Source organism: Leptopilina boulardi, unplaced genomic scaffold, assembly GCF_019393585.1.
Source record: "Leptopilina boulardi isolate dan_hultmark-lab unplaced genomic scaffold, ZJU_Lbou_2.1 LbouV2_333, whole genome shotgun sequence".
In the NCBI taxonomy this organism is placed as follows: Eukaryota; Metazoa; Arthropoda; class Insecta; order Hymenoptera; family Figitidae; genus Leptopilina; species Leptopilina boulardi.
In genome coordinates, this window is record NW_026137900.1 from 1,352,643 (window position 1) to 1,370,562 (window position 17,920).

Here is a 17,920-nt window from a genome sequence, read left to right on the forward strand (position 1 = left end):
TAAAATTGTTTTTCCTTTTTAAAAAATTGTTTTTATTCAAATTCTTTACATCAAGGTCGTCTTATAGAATTAATATTAAATTATTAAATAATTTTTAATTGACAAATTCTTAGAAAAAAAAAAATGTTTAAAAGTACTTATAATTTATTTTCACATAAAAAAAAAACCTTTTTGTATTTTTTTCAATATTATTTACAATTGTTTAAAATTTATGATGCAAATTTTTATTGAATCGACAGTCAGTGAAAGTATCACATTGAATAATGTAAACCTTGAGCTATTTGAAGGTTCTAGATTCAATTGATAGAGATTTCCGTAGTAAATCTTTTTTTTTTATCTTTTTTCCCCAGAAAAAATCTTAAAAAAATTTAATTATATTTACTTATTTATATTTATTTACTAAAGTATTCGGTTTAACAAGCTGTTTTCTGATTAATAAAATAAAAGTCAATAGCAATTTACTATTTATATTAAAAATTAAACGCGACAATAAATAATTTTTTCTGTAACAAGAGGTGGTATTTTTTTTTTTTTTTTTTTTTTTTTTTTTTGAGAAAGAAAATTATTCGGTGCAATGCGATTTATACATTTCAGCAATAACTCTTGCTCCATTTAAATTAATTTCTTCAAATCCAAATTTTTCCAAATTTTTACTACATCTTTCGTACCATTCATTAACATTTTCATATGCACTTATATCGAAACCGCATTCCTAAAAAAAAATTTTTAATTTAAATTAACAACTATAATTTATTAATGAACTTTTATCAAAAAAATTGAATAAAAACTAAACAATGATATTTTTTTATATAAATATTTATACTAACGATAATTGAAGAAACGGAAGTAATAATAGAAAAATCAGCAATTGTTAAATCAGTCCCTGCTACATACTCATTGCCTTGAAGAAAAATATTTAAAGTTTCAAAAGCTCTTTCAAGTGCCTGAACATCTTCTTCTGCAGCTTCATTTTGTACTCCAAAAGCAACCACTATCTATTAATAAAAATAGAGAAAAATTTTAGAAACTTAATAGATTATATATTTGAAAATTTTTTAAATATTTTAATGAGACTTTTTCGAATTAAATAATAACTTTACTTACATAACATTTGTAAAATAGATCATAGAGTGTACCAACATCAAAATACAATATTTGATCAATAATGCCTTTTTTTTGAGGATCTTTTGGATACAATGCATCATTTTTTGCATATCTATTAACTAAATATCCCATAATTGCTCGACTGCAAAATTAAATAATAATTTATTATTGACAATATAGTTGTCTTTGAACTTTCGACATATAAACTAGTTAATTAACAATTAAATATTACAACTATGTTAAATATTAAAATTTAATCGATATTAAATTTTATTAATAGTTTACTAAATATTTAATATCATCCACAAGTTAACTTGAATTAATATATTTAATTTTAACTACAATATTTTAAACTAAATATAATAAATGAAAATTGAATTAAATCAATTAAAATTATTAACCTTTCGCAAAAAATTAGTCCATTATCATTAATTGTAGGTATTGAATGTTGGGGATTAATCTAAAAAAAAGTGTAAAAATTATATGTAGATAATTTAATCGATTTTTATTTTTTAATTTAAAGTTAATCTCTCATTTTTAGAAAATATATTTAAAAATTACAATCTATTTTTTCAAATTAAAATTTTTGTTACATACCTTTACAAATTCCGCTTTCATATGATCGCCTTTCATTGGACACACTTCAATATAATTAAAATGAATTCCTAATGCTTTTCCAATCATCATAATAGTCCGACACGGTGGACTTACGGGGAAAAAATAAAAATCAATTGTCATTGTTTTTAAAAAAAAACAACAAAAAAAATAAAAATAAATTCAAATAGAGTATTAATGTGAAAAAACGAATGATTTATAGAGAATATAAGTTCAAGTGTAAAGACAAGTTGTCATGACAACAGAAGCAAACAATAAACGTCAAACTTTAAAAATCTAGTAATTTATATAACAATCGAATTCATAGTTTTATTTATTTAATCGTAATAAGTATTGTTTGAAATCAATTTTAAAAATTTTAATTTCCTTTTTTTTTGTTTCTACTTTCCTTATTTTTTTTTTTTATATTTAAAAAACTTTATGTACTTTTTCCAATTTTTTATATTTTTTATTAGAAATTTTTGTTTAGGAAAGTTAATTTTTTGTTAAAATAAAACATTTTTGAAAATTTGATGGTTCTTAAAAATAAAATACTTAATTTACTAATTCCAATTTGATTAAGAAAAAAAGATTAAGGGTTCTATTATTAGAAAACAATCGCAAAATTTTTATTCTAAACTTATGTACTTAGATTAAAATAAATAACAAATCAGAATAAAATTTCAACTTAATTTATTGTTTCGTTAGTTGTCATTACCGGTAGACACCTTATGCAATAGTAAAGAGGATCCGCGAAACATAATAGGATTCCGAGTATATTCAGTATAAAAAAGAGAACACACGGACGCAGAGCTAGAATTATAATAATATGATCTTGGGGAAGGATCATTAGGTATAAAGGACCAGTCAGGGATTGTATCGGTTTTTTTTGGGGGGGGGGGGGAAATAAGGATTTTTTTTTTAACATCGGATGTTTTTTTTTCTTTGACAAAAAAAATTTCTCTAAAAAGTACGTCGCCGGAGCACTAATCGTGAACAATGGATTGTTTTCTTATACTTTAAATCTTATTAATTAATTAATTAATTAAAAAGAATCAAAAGTTAAAAAAAGCTTTTTGTTTCTACAATCATCAACTTAATTAACACGCATTGCTCGTTGTGATGTACAGACTTAACGACTAGAGTTTGCGAAATTGAACGCTTGAGGTTGAACATTATTTTTTTTTTTTATTTCCGTTAAATCGTGACATAAAAACTAAAAGGATTTTCCTTTCGCAAGATTTACGAACGATTGTTTATTACAATTTTTAAGTCGTGAATATTATAATGCTTAACTTTTTTTTTTTCTCTACACTAGAGGAGAAAAAAATGAATAAGATGACAATATTTATGATTGTGCTTGTATCAGTCATCGGAGATAAATAAAAAAAAATGATATAATTCTAATTACAATAGGTAAATAATTGATTTGGCAGAAATATTTTTCAAAAACCTCAAGAATATCGAGTTTCTATTATTTTACACTGTGCGTTTCATGAAAAAAAAATTTATTAAATGGAAATTAGTAACTAAAAACTAATTATAATTCATATGGTATGTCTTTTTTTTTATTTTTGATCTCAATATCCTTGAGAGTTCATTAAAAATATAGTTTACCGCAATTTATCACCAAAAATTATTGCTGAAAAATATTTAATACTACTTTCTTTTACTTATCAATGAATAATTCGAATTTAATTTATATAAAAAATTAAAATAATTAAACTAAAAGTAATTGTAATTCAAAAATAGTGAAAGAAATAATTTTTTTTTAAATATAAAATTTTGCTTTTTTTTCATTGATATAAGATTTTAGTAATCATAAGCTTAAAATTTTGGCGATAATTGTCGCCGGTAACTTATTTAAAAAAAAAAAACTTATCGAATCTTCTTTTTTATAAACAATCACAATTCAAAGCACACGTTCTACTAAAAAAAAAAAAAACAAGTAGGAAAAATTGTTTATACATACACTTTTAGAAATTGAGGTAATAAACTTTAGAACACGGAAACATAATCTAAAAGGTATAAAATATATACCCTGTCCAAAGAATAAAAGAAAAATAAATAAAATAATTGAAATTTGGAATATTTAAAAAAAATTAAAAGTAACTAAAAGTTCAAGTTTATTTAATATTTTATATATTGAATTATTTGAGAAATTCATTTACAGAATTTTTATTCGGTTTAAAGTCGTCGATTAAACAAAGCTATATATTAAAGAAAAATATGTACAACAAAAAACGACTTAAACAAATATTCTGCAAGGAAATAATTACTTGAAATTTAAAACAGAAACTTACAATTTTACTTACATTTAAATAAAATTGATTTCTGGTTTATTAATTCAACTTGTAAGTTTTAATTAAGAAAAAAGCGAATATGTTTTTTTCATACAAAATAATTGCGAAAGAACTGATTTTTATTCTTTCTTGGAAAATAAAATAACAATTTCAATTTGTTTCGATTTCTATAAGTGTATATATATATTTTTTCATAAACGCAATAAATATTGTTTATTACTAAATATAAGAAACGATGAACTTTGCGTGTTTTTGAGACGATTTGACAAAATAATATAATTAGGAAAATTACTGAAGCAAATAACAAAAAAAAAAAGAAATTTTTTTTTGTTTTGCTGTGTATATGTGAGGTACGAAGTGTTTAAACTACAGTCGTATAAAAAAAATTATACTCACACATGGCTAAACGGAAAAAAATGGAAGCAAACGTTATATGTACATCATTGGGCTATACAGAGATATTTGTTTTTAGCACTTGTGGAATGCCTGTCACCAACGCGATTCATCTTTGATCATGTATAAATATATAAATATGAGTTTTATTCAGGATATGTCAAGGAGATTCTAAAGGAAATCTTTTTTTTTTTCTTTTTTTTTTGCGAAATTTCGAAATTATTCTGAATCTACAACTTTCAAAGGGAATATTTACAATCGTGGTCTCTAAAAAAAATCTATTAATTCTACATTGAGAATAGAAAAAAAAATTCACTGTCAATGTTATTAAAAAAAAAATAATTGTCTCTAAAACAAAAATTTACTGTCATTGCCGTAAAGTAAAGAAACAAGAGCTCAATTCTTAAAACTAAGATGGAAGGTCTGATTAATTGCAATTTTATGCTATGTACAATTTTTCCATGAATGTATTCACTAACTTTGCCTATTATTCTAAGTTTCATTAAAAATAATTATAATAATAATAATAATAATAATAATAATAGAGAAATAAATTAAAGCTTTCTTTCGAAAAATCTTCTTTGATAATTACTGAATTCTTTTTTTTTCGAAACAAAAAATAATTACAATATACTTTCGTTCTGAATGAGAAAATTTGAAAAATTGAAGTGGTTACCCATAGACAGGCAAACCCACAGTGCTCAATACTATACTGCCTAATGAATTCTTGGTGTCTATAGTTTCTCAAAAAAAATTAAATTAAATTATAAAAAACACTGCAGAGAAATTATTTCGAGATCGCATTATATAAGTAGCATCGAGATCGAGCGCGAAATAAATCTAAACATTCACACCGACTTTGTCTTGTATTAAAAAAAAAATTCCCGTTTTTTTTTTCTTTTTTTAATTATCGAATTGACAAGAGAAGCATATTTGTAAATTTTTTCATTTTTGTTTTTACAAAACCACTTGTCTTATCTAAATTACAAAAAAAAAATCCAAATTCTAGAGCATGCAAGTTCCCTACGAGCAGTAAATAGTATTGTCATTAAAAAATATCAATCCGGAATATATATATATATATATATTTGGCAAGCGTGCTCGTTTGTCTGGAAGATCGAATTATTATTATTCTTCTTCTTCTAAACAGAGAGACGATAAAGCGAGAATTTTGATGGTGATCGGATATAGCTACGAGAATGCATTTCGCAATCCTTTCGAGCGCGCATCCCAAAATGAATAATTCTTACTAGAGCTCCATCCAAATTTGATCAATTTATCAATTGAATCCTTCGTCAATGAATGAGTTGTGTCATTATGATGATGAAAATCATTCAAGACATTGAATATTCGCGTTGCTGATGTTAAATGAAGTTTACTGATCGGTGAACTGAACATGAGTCGGCGGCTTTTTCTATTATTGAAATCGTTGTAATTCATCTTTTCATCATTTCTATAGGAACGATGATGATTATTTTCACTTTGTAATTGTTTTATTTTGCTGTTGGAGTAATATCGACAAAAATTCTTTGCCCGAGATCATTGTCGATACGCCTGCGGTGGAATTCCATTGCAGGGCGTCACATAGTCACCAATCATCAAACTTGGATTCACTGGATAATGCGAGGTATTACCAAGTACCAGCGATTGCTGGAAATTAACACCAAGCTGTAGAGTAAAAATCACGCAAGCAAACCAACTATTTAGTATCCACTTTTAATTACTACTATTATTATTCTTTTTTCTATTCCTAAAGTCGCGATTAATCGATTTCTTTTTTTTTAAAAAAAAAAGTTTATTGGATTTAGAAAACTTATTGAACTTACGGTGGCAGGTGAAGTGAACATATTTGGTGTAATTCCACCGCCAATTAATTGAGCTGCTTGTGTACTTGTAGCTGTTCCGACTCGTCCGCGTCCAGTACTTGAGATCAAACCGGGATGAATGTTTGGCTGTCCGCCTATTTTTTTTATATATAGGAAATATTGCATTTTAATAATCACGCGAAATTTTTTCAAAAAATACATATATAGGAATTTTTAAATATTAATAAAATGAGACACATTTAATGAAAGCCAGCAGCATTTCTTCGGCGAAAAATGATACACTTTTGCACACATAGAAATAAAAAAAAAAAATGCATTCAATATAATTTCTCTCAAGATAAATTCAAATTTTTAAATATATATAACTGTTGATGAAAATAGGGCTCATGATTATCTCTAACTATTCTACTTTAAAAAAAATGTTCTTGTTTTTTGTTCAATTTCATTTTTCTACTTAAAATTTTTCTCATTTGATAAAATTGGAAAAAATTCCTTTTTTTTTATCATTTTCGTCACACCTAATTTTTATTACCAATAATTATGAATAATTCGAATAGATCATATAAAATGATAGACGAATTAAAATTATAACAATTTTTTAATAAATTTTGTAAAATTCAATTCGAGGATACTGAGAATTTGGAAAAAAAATGGAAATCAATAACTAGGAAAACAAATAGTAGCCAAGGAAAGAATAAAAATCGAGGAAAAAAAATGATAAAAATTCACTTAAACATTCATTCGAATACAGTTTAATTAAAATCCAATTGAGTTTATAATCAACGAAAGTAGAATTCAAGAAATAACCATGCGGGCCCCATTTAAAAAAAAGAAAATTCGATAAAAAGCAAAATTTTGAATTTAAACAAAGAAAAAAAAATGAAAAACACTCAGATTATTCACGATGCAAAGCAAAGGGGCATTTTGAAATTTGAGGATTTAAAAACGCATTTACCTTCCCTAAATAATTCGTGGAGGTGTCTGGCATGCTCTAACGTCATTGACATTTTTCTTACGGTAATTTATTAACATCTAAAAGCAATTAAACTATTTTTTTTTTCCTATACAGTTTTCTGTTTTCGTTTCCTCTATTTGTATAAAGCGCCAATCCGATCACCATTAGAATCCGTCAGCTAGGGCCGAAATGTGCTGACCCCATTGGTATTTTGCATCGCAAATACCTTATATAATGAGAAAATTTTTTTTTTGTATATGTGTAAAATTTTTTTTCTTTTTTTTTTTTTGAAAAGAGAAAAAAAAAGAAAATAAAATAAAAAGGTATTTACATTGCAAACACATATAAGAAGATTTTTTTACACGTGCAAATCATCTTATAAATTCCATTCATTCTTACCAATTGCTAATAAATTTGAATTTACTCCTCCACTTGTATCCATTGATACTTCACCGAGACCATTAACAGACATTCCATTAACCATATTAACAGCTTGTCGTGCACCTTGAGCATCTAAACTTGTCCAATAAGATTCACTTGGCGATGTATTATTTAAACCCGGTGGTGGTTGAGCCGCAGCTCCCGTATACCTAAAGTAGGGATTTTTCAAATCTAAAGTGTTGCTGCTGCTTTCCATGTTTGTTCCCTCGACCTTTAGATCAATGGTCACATCGTAAGATTGTCTGTAAAAAAAAAATTAATTGCAACAATTAGAAATCTGAATTGTTTGAACACAATTTAAAGATTAAAGGGTATATATTACCTTTTATTAGCGACTAAAATAACTTTTCCTGAGAGTAATTGTCCACTTTTACAAAACAATGGATTCTCGAGTAAACAGCGAACCTGATACCAATGAGTCAATGGTTCCGTGGGTGCTGTACTCAGCCAAACTTGTTGTGTTGAACCAATGAATGCAACATCAAACCAAAATGCAAGGCCGTGGCAAGTGCCACTTTCTAGTATATGAAAATCGACATCTATTTCTAAAATAGAAAAAAAAGAGTAATTTATTAACAAAAGCTATTTAAATAAAAATATAATTGATAATAAGACAAAATTTAATTTTCAATAATCTTGGATAAATTAAAAATTAATTCAATCTTATTATTTTTAAATCTGTTTTATTTTTCTTACTCACCTATTTTATGTAAATCAGTCTCATCTGCTGTTTGGAAGTCTACAATGTGTCGGACAGATTTAGCCATGCAAATGCGAATGTCAAATGTATCAACAATAGGCTGTCTAAAATATTCTTTAATCGCATTATTCCTCATGGCAGACAAATCGACTCCATGAAAACATGTTTGACACCAAAAATTTGCTTTGTTAAATTGTTCCATATAAAGACTATCGTCCGAAAATGGAGCAATATGAAGATCTCCTCTTGACGGAAACATTCTGCCTCCTAAAAAAAAAGGAATTTAAATTATTTTTTTTTGTTACTAAAAGAATAAAGAAGCGAAATTCAGCTTCTCTTTGTTTTTTTTTACCTGGAATGAGCCACTTCTTTGCATGAAGATATGTCTCAAGCATACGCTCATTGTACAACATGTAACCCATTGGCTCGCTAACAATGCAATCAACGCGATCTGGTAGATCAATTTCCTCAATTTTGCCAGCAATCACGACAACCTTATCAGACAAATTGTTCGCTGCAACTAATAATTCAGCATGATTTGCCATATTACTCGCTTCAACGGCATAAACTTTCTTTGCACCAGCTTGCACGGCAAAGAATGATAATATCCCTGAACCAGCACCAACGTCTAATACTATTTTATCTTTAAAATCCGATATATTTCCAAGTATTGCCCGTTGATAGGTGCTGGTCCTCACATAATCCTGCATCATATTTTGTTGTTGCGATAGATATCCGTAAAATTGAAAATACTGCATTGCCGATGACTCTTCGGTTCTTTCGTTAAATGCTGATACTCCTTTTCCATTTTTGAGCTTTAAAATTTGAGAATGGAAATTTCGAAAGTCTGGAAACAGAAATTAAAATTTTTTTTTCATTAATTCTATAAACTAAATCAATTGGATTTTTTTTTTCTCAAATAATATTTGTTTACCTGTTTCACTGGCGAATGTTATTAATAAACTATCTGAATCTAGTGTAAATATATAGCTTCGATTTGACACTCGTGAACATTCTGTTGTGTGTGTTACTGGAAATTCCAGTAACGAATTTTGATCTTTATCAATATACTCTCCTAGAAAATAAAATATCTATATTTAAAATGTTAACATTTGATTACAAATTTTATTATTTAAAAAAAAAAATTAATTTAGATAATTCTTAATTTCAATGTTTTAAATTAAAAATTTCTTTAATAGTTAAAAATCGATTGTTATTTTACAATTTTAGTTTGAAGTCAATTTTAATTTCACTCATTAAGAAAAAATCAATTACAATTTCAGAGTGTTACAAAAAAAAAAAAAAAAAAAAGTTTCACCTCAGTCTCGAAGGTAAAATCTATTATGATTTTAAGGTCAAAAAGGAAATACTGAATTTGTAAATAAGGAAAACACAAATTCCATTATCATTGTGAATGTAATCCGCATTTCTTACGTAACTAGTCTCAATTGTAAGAATGTAGCTAATTAAAAGTTTAAAAATATTTTCTATATCTTTTTTTGTATTTTAAGAATTTTTCAAAATTAAAAATAATATTTCTCTATTTTTATATATCTTGGAGAATATTGAATGTCTTTTTATTACCAGAAATGGTAAAAAATATCTCGGGATAATATTAAATTTTCAATTTAAAGATGTTCATTTTCCGCTATTATTTCCATTCGTTTTGAAAAGATTTTTATTACAAAAATCATTCTTTAGAAATAAAAAAGCATTTTACTTTAAATGGCAACTATTAATTGTTACTATAAAGTATTTTTTAAATTAAAATAATTTTTATAATTGTGTTTTTGTAACTATCAAGGATAATTAGTAATGAGAATTATTGTTATTTTTCCATTAATTAGAAAAAATTTATTCAAATTTGCACTTGAAGGACATATTTTAATAGAAACATCATCCCTCTTAAATGACAATTCATTGGCACTGAAACTAAAATCAAAATCTGCTAAAAATATAATCGATTCCTTATTTCCTTGAATATTCTAAATTGCTGATGTTTCTCAAGCCAATTAATTTTTATCGATCAGCTGTTCCAAAGTCGCTGAAATTAAAAGCAAACATTTCTCCCAGAGAGAGATTTCTTCCCAAACTTTAACAGAAATTATCTTTTTTTTTTTTTTTTTGCAAAGTAATTAAGTGATTGGGGTTTTTTTTTATTTTGTGAAAAAAAAAATTCATTTCAGAAACTGTAGATTTGATTATCAGCCTTTGATGAATTGGAAATTTTGAATATACAATTGTTAGAATTTGAAAGAAATTGAAAGAGAAAAAAAAAGCTTGCAAACTTATAACAAAGCGAGCATCGTTAGCGTCTGGTAAAGTGTGGTTAGATCGCGTCTGGTTGGCGGTAATGATGATAATGGCAAGGTATTATCGATCGGAATTTATAACAACTAATGAATACCTGATACGAGCTCGATGCTGAGGCCCTGGGGATCATAATTAATCAAAAGCGTCACTGGCTTGTCGAATTTTGGTGTTGATTGTCCATTGTTTGACAAAGTCGACACTGTCACCGCGCGAAACACCTTCGCCATTTTTAGATACCGCGTGCGTTTTTGTGCGCTCCAGTCTTGTCAAGTCGGCGGCGATTATAATTAAAATCGTTTCCTTGTGTTTACGTTCTCCTTGTATCACGTAGACAGCTGACTCCTTTGTGAAAATTGAACACGACACTCCCAGTTGTGACGGGGCTGAGAAATGCCAATTAGAATTTTTCAACAAACGAGACAAAATCACGATGTCAGTCCCGCAGACACCGGATCGTCAACCAACCACCCCCGGTGAAATTTACACACGCGCACGTAGTAATGTCCCTTCCCCTCATAAAACGAGGTCTCTTCAATGAACGGAAGACCAATCCAGACAAAGAAAACGACAAGTTTTCATAGTTCCGATATTCAAAATGTGACAAATTTCGACAATCAAAAATGGTAAGTTGAAAATTTATTTTAAGGTTAGAATACCGATTATTATGTTGCATTTATTTGGGGAAAACACTTTAGTAATTAAACTTTTGATTTTTAATATTGTTTTAGAATAAAATATTCTAAAATTTACATTGTTGTTTCCCGCCTTCGTTTATTTTCGTCGGATTTCGTGTTTTTACATCTGACAACACTGTATTTATATATCATGTCAAGATTATCGAGTTTATAACCTATAAATTTGTTTTTATTTCTTTAAAAGTTGAACATTGTTGTTTAATTTTTATTCAATTCTTGGGGAAATTATTTAATTTAATTGTTATTGTTAGTAAAAATAAAATGATTCATAAAATGTAACAAAGAAGAGTTTGTGATTGGTGTATTTTACATGACCTCAATGCGCAACCAATCAGGAAATTAGTTTCAATTGGAAATCCGGATTAAAATGTAGTTTTAAAATGATATAAAAGTATTAAAAATGATTTCGTAAAATACGTTAATTTGATGAATGACAAGTGTATTGTAATTAATGGCAAACAAATTGATGAAAAGAATTTCAAATTTTTAAAGGTTAGTTTTCGCCCACTGACGCAAGTAACAAGTAAGCCACGTGGACAATTGTTTTCTTTTTTGTTTTCAAAATTCAAAAACTATTTTTTTTTACAAATTAACTGAAAATGAATGCGAAAAATTTAGAAAAAATCATGAAAATCAATAAAACGCGAAATAAATTAGGTGTGATTATTTTTCTAATATTCCTGATAACGAGTATTAGTTTGTTTATTTACTTGAATCGAGTGCATCCTTATTATTTTATCGATGAAGTTTTTCATATTCCACAAACTCAACGTTATTGTGAGGGAAAATTTGATAGTGTAAGTATTTTTTATTTTTTTAATTATTAATTTAAAAATGTGAATATTTGATTTATTCATGATTGATTTACAGTGGGATCCAAAAATTACAACACTTCCTGGTGTTTATTTGTTTACGACCATCATTCTAGCACCTTTTGGATTTTGTAATACAATTTTAATTCGTTCAACAAATTTAATTGCGACTTTTTTAAATTTCTTTTTAATTTATAATATATGTCGTTTAAAAAATTCTCATTCACAAAATTGGTGGATTAATCTTCTTAGCTCTTATAATATTGTTCTATTTCCGCCACTTTTTTTCTGGTTTTTTTTATATTATACAGATGTTTTCTCGATGACAATAATTTTGACAATGTATTTATTACACTTGCGAGGAAATATTAAATCCGCTGCATTTGCAGGTAAAGTAAATTATTGTCTTTTCTTTAAAAAAAAAACAATTTAAAAATGTTAAAATATTTCTAAAGATTGAAATTTTAATTAGAGCGTATTTTTTATATTTTTAATTATTCTTTTTTTTTTGCAGGTATAATTTCCGTATTCGTGAGGCAAACAAATATAATTTGGGTTATTTTAATCACTATTGAAGATGGTTTAAATTTTGTTGAATTAAAAGCACGAAAACCTCTATCGCGTGATGTACGCAATTCACCGAAATATGTGCAGGTATTTATAATTAGGGAATTTTATTTATTTTTTTATTCGATTCTAATTGTTCTTAATGCAACAATTTTTAAGATAAATTAGAAAAAAATTTTGGTTTTGTTATAATTTTTTTTTTTTCGATTTTTTCTTTTATATTTGGAAATATATTCCTCCTGTATAATAAAACTGAAGAGTTGTCGAGCCCACGAATTTTTTCAACTTAAAGTAAAATTCAAAAAGTGATAATAATTTAAAAACTTTTTTTTTCCAGTGGCTCTTGGATATCATAAATGCACAAGTTCGAAGAGGTCTATTGTCATTTCTAAAGTTCAGTATGGAAATCTTCTCAGCCTTGACTCCATATATTATAGTTGGAATACTTTTTCTGGCTTTTATTGTCTGGAATGGTGGTATCGTTGTTGGAGATCGTACAGCTCACGTTCCAACAATTCACGTGCCACAGTTCTTTTATTTTTTTAGTTTTACATTTTGTTTTGCCTGGCCCTATATACTACCATATTGGAAAGTATTTCTTCGTGATTCACTTGAACATTGGATTATGTCCAGTTTTATTTTTTCTCTTTTATTGATGATAATTCATTCAAATACATTGGTTCATCCATATGTTTTGGCCGATAATCGACATTATATTTTTTATTTTTGGAATTATTTTATGGGACGTTATTCTTTTTTTAAATATTTACCAATTCCTTTTTATGGTTTTTGTTTGTATGGATTTTTTAAATGTCCATTTCATATGAGTTTTATGAGTCGAATTGTATTTTTAGTTTGTACTTGTGTTGTTCTTGTTCCTCAATTGTTGCTTGAACCGCGATATTTTATTGTTCCTTATATTCTATTTCGATTAAATATCCAAAATATTCGTACTTGGCAAATTATTCTCGAAACTGTGACAACGTTATTGATTAATTTTCTTCAGTTCTATATTTTTGTTAATAAAGTTTTCTACTGGCAGGATCAGGAACATCCGCAGAGAATTTCTTGGTGATTTCAGATTTATAATGTAAGAAAAAGGTGTGATTGTAAATGTAAATATTTTCTTTTGTAATAAAACTTTGTTGAATATAAGAAAAATGTTTTATTTTTGATACAGGAATTTTGGTTTAAGGATTAATTAACGAGAATTTACATTCATTACTAAGCAAAGTTCTATGATTTATTCTTTTTTTTACATCTTATAAAGAAGTCTTAAATATAATTTAAATCTAGCATTACTCAGTGTGTAAGTATTTTCTATCATCGCAGCACTCGTTTCAACATATAAGTATAATACATTTATGATACACGTTTCGAAATTGATATTTTCATGATTTTTTCTTTTCGCTTCTGATCTTTTCAAAAACGCCCAATTTTTTTTTTCTTTACAAATTAATACTTTAAATAATTATTACCTATTTATTAAAATTTTCTGAAATAATTTTTTTTATTATTTATATGATGATAAAAAATTTTTAAAGAAAATTTTATTTTGCACTTTGAATTTGTCAATTTTTAATATTATCAGGTTGTGACAAATTTTGACTACTAAAAAAATATAATTTACATTATTTAACATAAAAAATTTAATTTTTATGTAAATAATTTATAATAAATTAATGATCGTTCTGAATTTTTAATTAATTTTTTTTTAAATCCAACTTTCTCACTTATAAATTCCTAACTCTTAAAATGCTAGAAGCATATTCGCAGTCTGTGTTAAAATGACATTTGTACAAAAACAATTTTTTTTAGTTAAAAATTATAATTTTCAAGATTCTAGACTTTTCTCGCAAAAATAATAATAATGCACTTAATTTTAATCAAATATGATTAACATTTTGTTAAAGGCGGCTTCTATCTATAATTTTGTTTAACATTATTATGGCTTGATATTTTATGCAGGATTTATTTTTCGTTTTAAGAAAAATGTATAGCATTAGCGAAGAAAATGGGAAAAATTTAGAAAAAGGAGAGAGATAGAGAGAGAGAGAGAGAGGATAAAGAGATAAAAATTTCAAAGCATTTTTTTAAACCCTAATTTTCATAATATTCAGTTAATTAGAAAGTGTGTTTTTTTTCTACATATTTGGAACAAGAGAAGAGTAAATTTTTCTAAAAACTGAAAAAATGCTTTTCGTCTCCAATTTTTACAATGTACAGTTTTCCCTTATAGATTTTCATTATTATAAATAAAAGCTTTCTCTCTACTTCTTGGAAATATATAAGAAAGGTATAAATAAAATTACATCTAAACTGTACAATTAAATTTCGTGCATAAAATTCAGATGAGCACGAAATATTTTCTTTGAAAATATATAATATATTATTCTTGACGTCAATTTATAAAACAAGACTTTGTCCAGTATATAAAATTTTTTCAAAGAGCAAAAAAACTTGAAAAATAAATTAACGGATCATTTTTTGTTATTAATGTTATTAATTAGTTAATTAAATAATAAATTTAATTAATTAATAATTGATTAATTGAACAGATAATTATCCATTAATTAAATTTTTTTTCACTGATTAATCATTAAATTTATTATTTAATCAATAATCAACTTGAAAATTGAATTAATTATCAATGATAATAATTTTTTTTTTAAATTTTATTTACTTTGAAAATACTGGAAAGAGTGAATAATACTGCTTTGCAGGAAGATTGGAGAATAAAAATAAAAAAAATAAAAAAAAATTTCCAAGCTCTTTACGTTGCTTCGTTCCACAGCCTCTTATTTCTAATTAATTGTCAATATTTTACCTACGTATATAATTATAAGAGATTAACATCTTATAAATAAATAATATGGCTTATATAATATGCATTTTTATAATACAATAATTTGAACGTAAATGTTGTTTATAGAAATAAATATTAGGTATATTAATTTTTATTAATGAAAAGACTCAACAATTAGACCATGAGGATTTCTAGATTTATCACTAAAGCGTGATGTTTTACAATTATTGGTCATTGTTCATCATTTTAAAAAGAGTCTATTTGATAAACTGTCTTTTATGATAATAGAGCAATATAATTATTACGCTTGGAGACAAAAAATTAATCAATCTGACAAAATAGTTGAATATTAATTAATTAAATTTAATTTTTTATTCCATTATTTTATTTTTACTATAATCAATTTTGTAAATTTTTTTCTAATTAAATATTAATTGTTAAAATTCAACTTTATAATGTCAAATTGAATAATTCTTTTCTCATTGTGATATTATTGTATATAATTGGAAAACTTACGATCCTATCTAATTTTTCTTTGCAAAAATCTACTTTTACCTCAGTCCTAATAATAGAAACAAGACATAATATCATTCTCTGCATATTTGATTATGTTATAATTAGCACCAATAATTTAATTGTTTTTTCTTTTTAGTTTCAGATTTTTGTGATGATGTGAGCAGGAAAGAAATATATCGTTTCTAAAATTAAGGACTAGGACTGATTTTATGCAGGAACGGACTCGCAGCTTATATAGGAACTCAAGGTAAGTACCTAATTAAAATTAAATTAATATATTACAATTAAGAAATGTGCATAAAAAAAAAAAATATATGGTGAACCAAAAGTTCTGAACGTTCAAATGAACGAAATATTTTTTTTAAATCTATAAATTATTAAAAATTATGATGGCAATTTAAAATAAAACAGTAAATTAAACAATTATTAAATTAATAACTTCTTTTTAGATATTTAAAACAATATTTTGTAATAAAATTCTTATTTAAAGAAGCTGTAAAAAAAATTTCGTTCATTTAAACGTTCAAAACTTTTGCCTCATAAAATATGTGAGCCAGAGAAACAAATGTTCGAGCAGTGTAGCAAAATGTTTTTTCTCTATTAAGAGAATCAATGGATATTTAATCTAAGCCTCAGAACACTCCTTTTCTTTTTATAGAAACTAACAGTCTTTCTCAATAAAATAATAACAAGAGTATTTTAAGTCTTATTATAAGACTGTGAAAACACTCATTTCAACAAACAGTATTTAACGATAAATTATTATTATTATTATTATTATTATTAAATACGAAGGATTATTAGCCTTCTATTATGTCCGTCCCTGCAATTAAATAATTATCATTGAAAAAATTTAAGATGGTCCATCGATAATAATCATTCTCAAAAGTTAATAATCATAAATCGATTCATAAAAATTTAATGTAATTCAACAGAATTGAAATTTATTTTAAAATTTTAATATTTTGTTAAATACGTATATTAAAAAAAAAAAAAATAATATTTTGATAAATTTTTTTTGTAGAAAAATAAAATTTCCTTCTTTAATATATATTATTTAGAAATAAAAAATATTTCAATAATACAATTATTTAATAAAGAATATATATACGATTTTAATTACCCTTAATTTTTGTCAACGATTATAATTAGTGGACAATCTTAAAGCCAACGATTCAGAAATACCAACATTGCAAACTGATATTTTTCTTCTTTTATTAATAATCGCCCAGTATTCTCCAATTTTTTTTTTCTTTTTCTCCTCGAGAAAAATTATTTTCAGGCACAGAATCATATGATTTAGCCACAAAATCTCGTTCATGAATTATTATTGATCCATATATATATATAAATATAAATATAAATAATTATAATTAGGTACTGAAGACAAATGTGAATTAATAATAATAATTATTATTGTTCCTTTGAGTTTTTGTATGTTTGTTTGGATCGTAATTTTTGATATCATACAATTTGTTGTTTAAGTTTAACGAGATTTGTTGAGCGATAACGATTCATATTTAGTGGTGCACTACGATCATTTTTTTTTGTTTGCGTATGCCATGTAAGTATTTTTGTGCAATTATCGGCTAAAAGTTCTATCTCTTTGGGTTCAAATGGCGCAAGACTTTTGAGAAAACCATCCTCCTCGAAGCCAGCCTTGTAGGGCATCGAGGCATTTGGCCTTTGCAAAAGAAATTTAATATTTACTGCAAATCCAGCCATGTCAACGGGAAATGTACGTCCCGCAATCCAACCATCGTAAAAGCCTTGAAATTTTCCATCTTTCACAATTGGTGAACTTAAACCATATTTCGTGCAAAGGCCCACAGGAAACATTGATACTTTTTTTGTTTTTCTTATCTGAAAAAAATGACAATTTTTTTTTTTTTAAT

General features: G+C 25.8%; 4 protein-coding genes across 9 annotated transcripts in view; 1 reads left to right on the forward strand and 3 right to left on the reverse strand.

Annotated features, from left to right (window-relative positions):
- Window positions 1-57: 57 nt before the first annotated feature.
- Window positions 58-1,945, reverse strand: LOC127285515 (glutathione S-transferase 1-1-like). Its single transcript, XM_051311586.1, has 5 exons — window positions 1,702-1,945; window positions 1,506-1,564; window positions 1,105-1,246; window positions 828-995; window positions 58-712 (listed from the first exon to the last, which is right to left on the reverse strand). Exons 1-5 carry the CDS (start codon window positions 1,840-1,842, stop codon window positions 563-565), a joined length of 660 nt encoding a protein of 219 aa, XP_051167543.1. The 5' UTR covers window positions 1,843-1,945; the 3' UTR covers window positions 58-562.
- Window positions 1,946-2,374: 429 nt separating this feature from the next.
- On the reverse strand, window positions 2,375-11,135 carry LOC127285505 (histone-arginine methyltransferase CARMER). 3 transcript variants are annotated; one of them, XM_051311561.1, is made up of 8 exons: window positions 10,724-11,135; window positions 9,251-9,391; window positions 8,669-9,163; window positions 8,317-8,583; window positions 7,939-8,161; window positions 7,575-7,858; window positions 6,221-6,354; window positions 2,375-6,044 (listed from the first exon to the last, which is right to left on the reverse strand). In XM_051311561.1, the coding sequence occupies exons 1-8, from the start codon at window positions 10,854-10,856 to the stop codon at window positions 5,934-5,936; spliced, it is 1,788 nt and encodes a 595-aa protein (XP_051167518.1). In that variant the 5' UTR covers window positions 10,857-11,135; the 3' UTR covers window positions 2,375-5,933. The 3 variants fall into 3 exon arrangements, with proteins under 3 accessions (XP_051167518.1, XP_051167517.1, XP_051167519.1); XM_051311560.1 differs by having other exon boundaries at window positions 2,375-6,062; XM_051311562.1 differs by lacking the exons at window positions 2,375-6,044; window positions 6,221-6,354 and adding an exon at window positions 6,957-7,401.
- A 687-nt stretch (window positions 11,136-11,822) lies between these two features.
- On the forward strand, window positions 11,823-14,737 carry LOC127285508 (putative Dol-P-Glc:Glc(2)Man(9)GlcNAc(2)-PP-Dol alpha-1,2-glucosyltransferase). Its single transcript, XM_051311564.1, has 4 exons — window positions 11,823-12,121; window positions 12,195-12,525; window positions 12,651-12,790; window positions 13,041-14,737. The coding sequence occupies exons 1-4, from the start codon at window positions 11,924-11,926 to the stop codon at window positions 13,776-13,778; spliced, it is 1,407 nt and encodes a 468-aa protein (XP_051167521.1). The 5' UTR covers window positions 11,823-11,923; the 3' UTR covers window positions 13,779-14,737.
- Window positions 13,921-17,920, reverse strand: part of LOC127285511 (galactosylgalactosylxylosylprotein 3-beta-glucuronosyltransferase P) — a 44,056-nt gene continuing 40,056 nt past the window's right edge. For all 4 annotated transcript variants that reach the window (XM_051311574.1, XM_051311575.1, XM_051311573.1 and 1 more), the window contains exon 6: window positions 13,921-17,888. In XM_051311574.1, the coding sequence (XP_051167531.1) occupies window positions 17,490-17,888 (399 nt within the window). In that variant the 3' untranslated portion in view covers window positions 13,921-17,489. The remainder of the gene's footprint in view (window positions 17,889-17,920) is intronic.

Coding starts and splice junctions, on each gene's coding strand:
- LOC127285515 (XM_051311586.1), bottom strand. CDS start 1,842: ATGACAATTGATTTTTATTTTTTCCCCGTAAGTCCACCGTGTCGGACT. Junction 1,565..1,701: donor TGAAAGCGGAATTTGTAAAG/GTATGTAACAAA, acceptor ACTTTTTTTTAG/ATTAATCCCCAACATTCAAT. Junction 996..1,104: donor ATCTATTTTACAAATGTTAT/GTAAGTAAAGTT, acceptor TTTTATTAATAG/ATAGTGGTTGCTTTTGGAGT.
- LOC127285505 (XM_051311560.1), bottom strand. CDS start 10,856: ATGGCGAAGGTGTTTCGCGCGGTGACAGTGTCGACTTTGTCAAACAAT. Junction 8,162..8,316: donor GACTGATTTACATAAAATAG/GTGAGTAAGAAA, acceptor TTTCTATTTTAG/AAATAGATGTCGATTTTCAT. Junction 7,859..7,938: donor ATTTTAGTCGCTAATAAAAG/GTAATATATACC, acceptor TTTTTTTTACAG/ACAATCTTACGATGTGACCA.
- LOC127285508 (XM_051311564.1), top strand. CDS start 11,924: ATGAATGCGAAAAATTTAGAAAAAATCATGAAAATCAATAAAACGCGA. Junction 12,122..12,194: donor GTGAGGGAAAATTTGATAGT/GTAAGTATTTTT, acceptor ATTGATTTACAG/TGGGATCCAAAAATTACAAC. Junction 12,791..13,040: donor ATTCACCGAAATATGTGCAG/GTATTTATAATT, acceptor TTTTTTTTCCAG/TGGCTCTTGGATATCATAAA.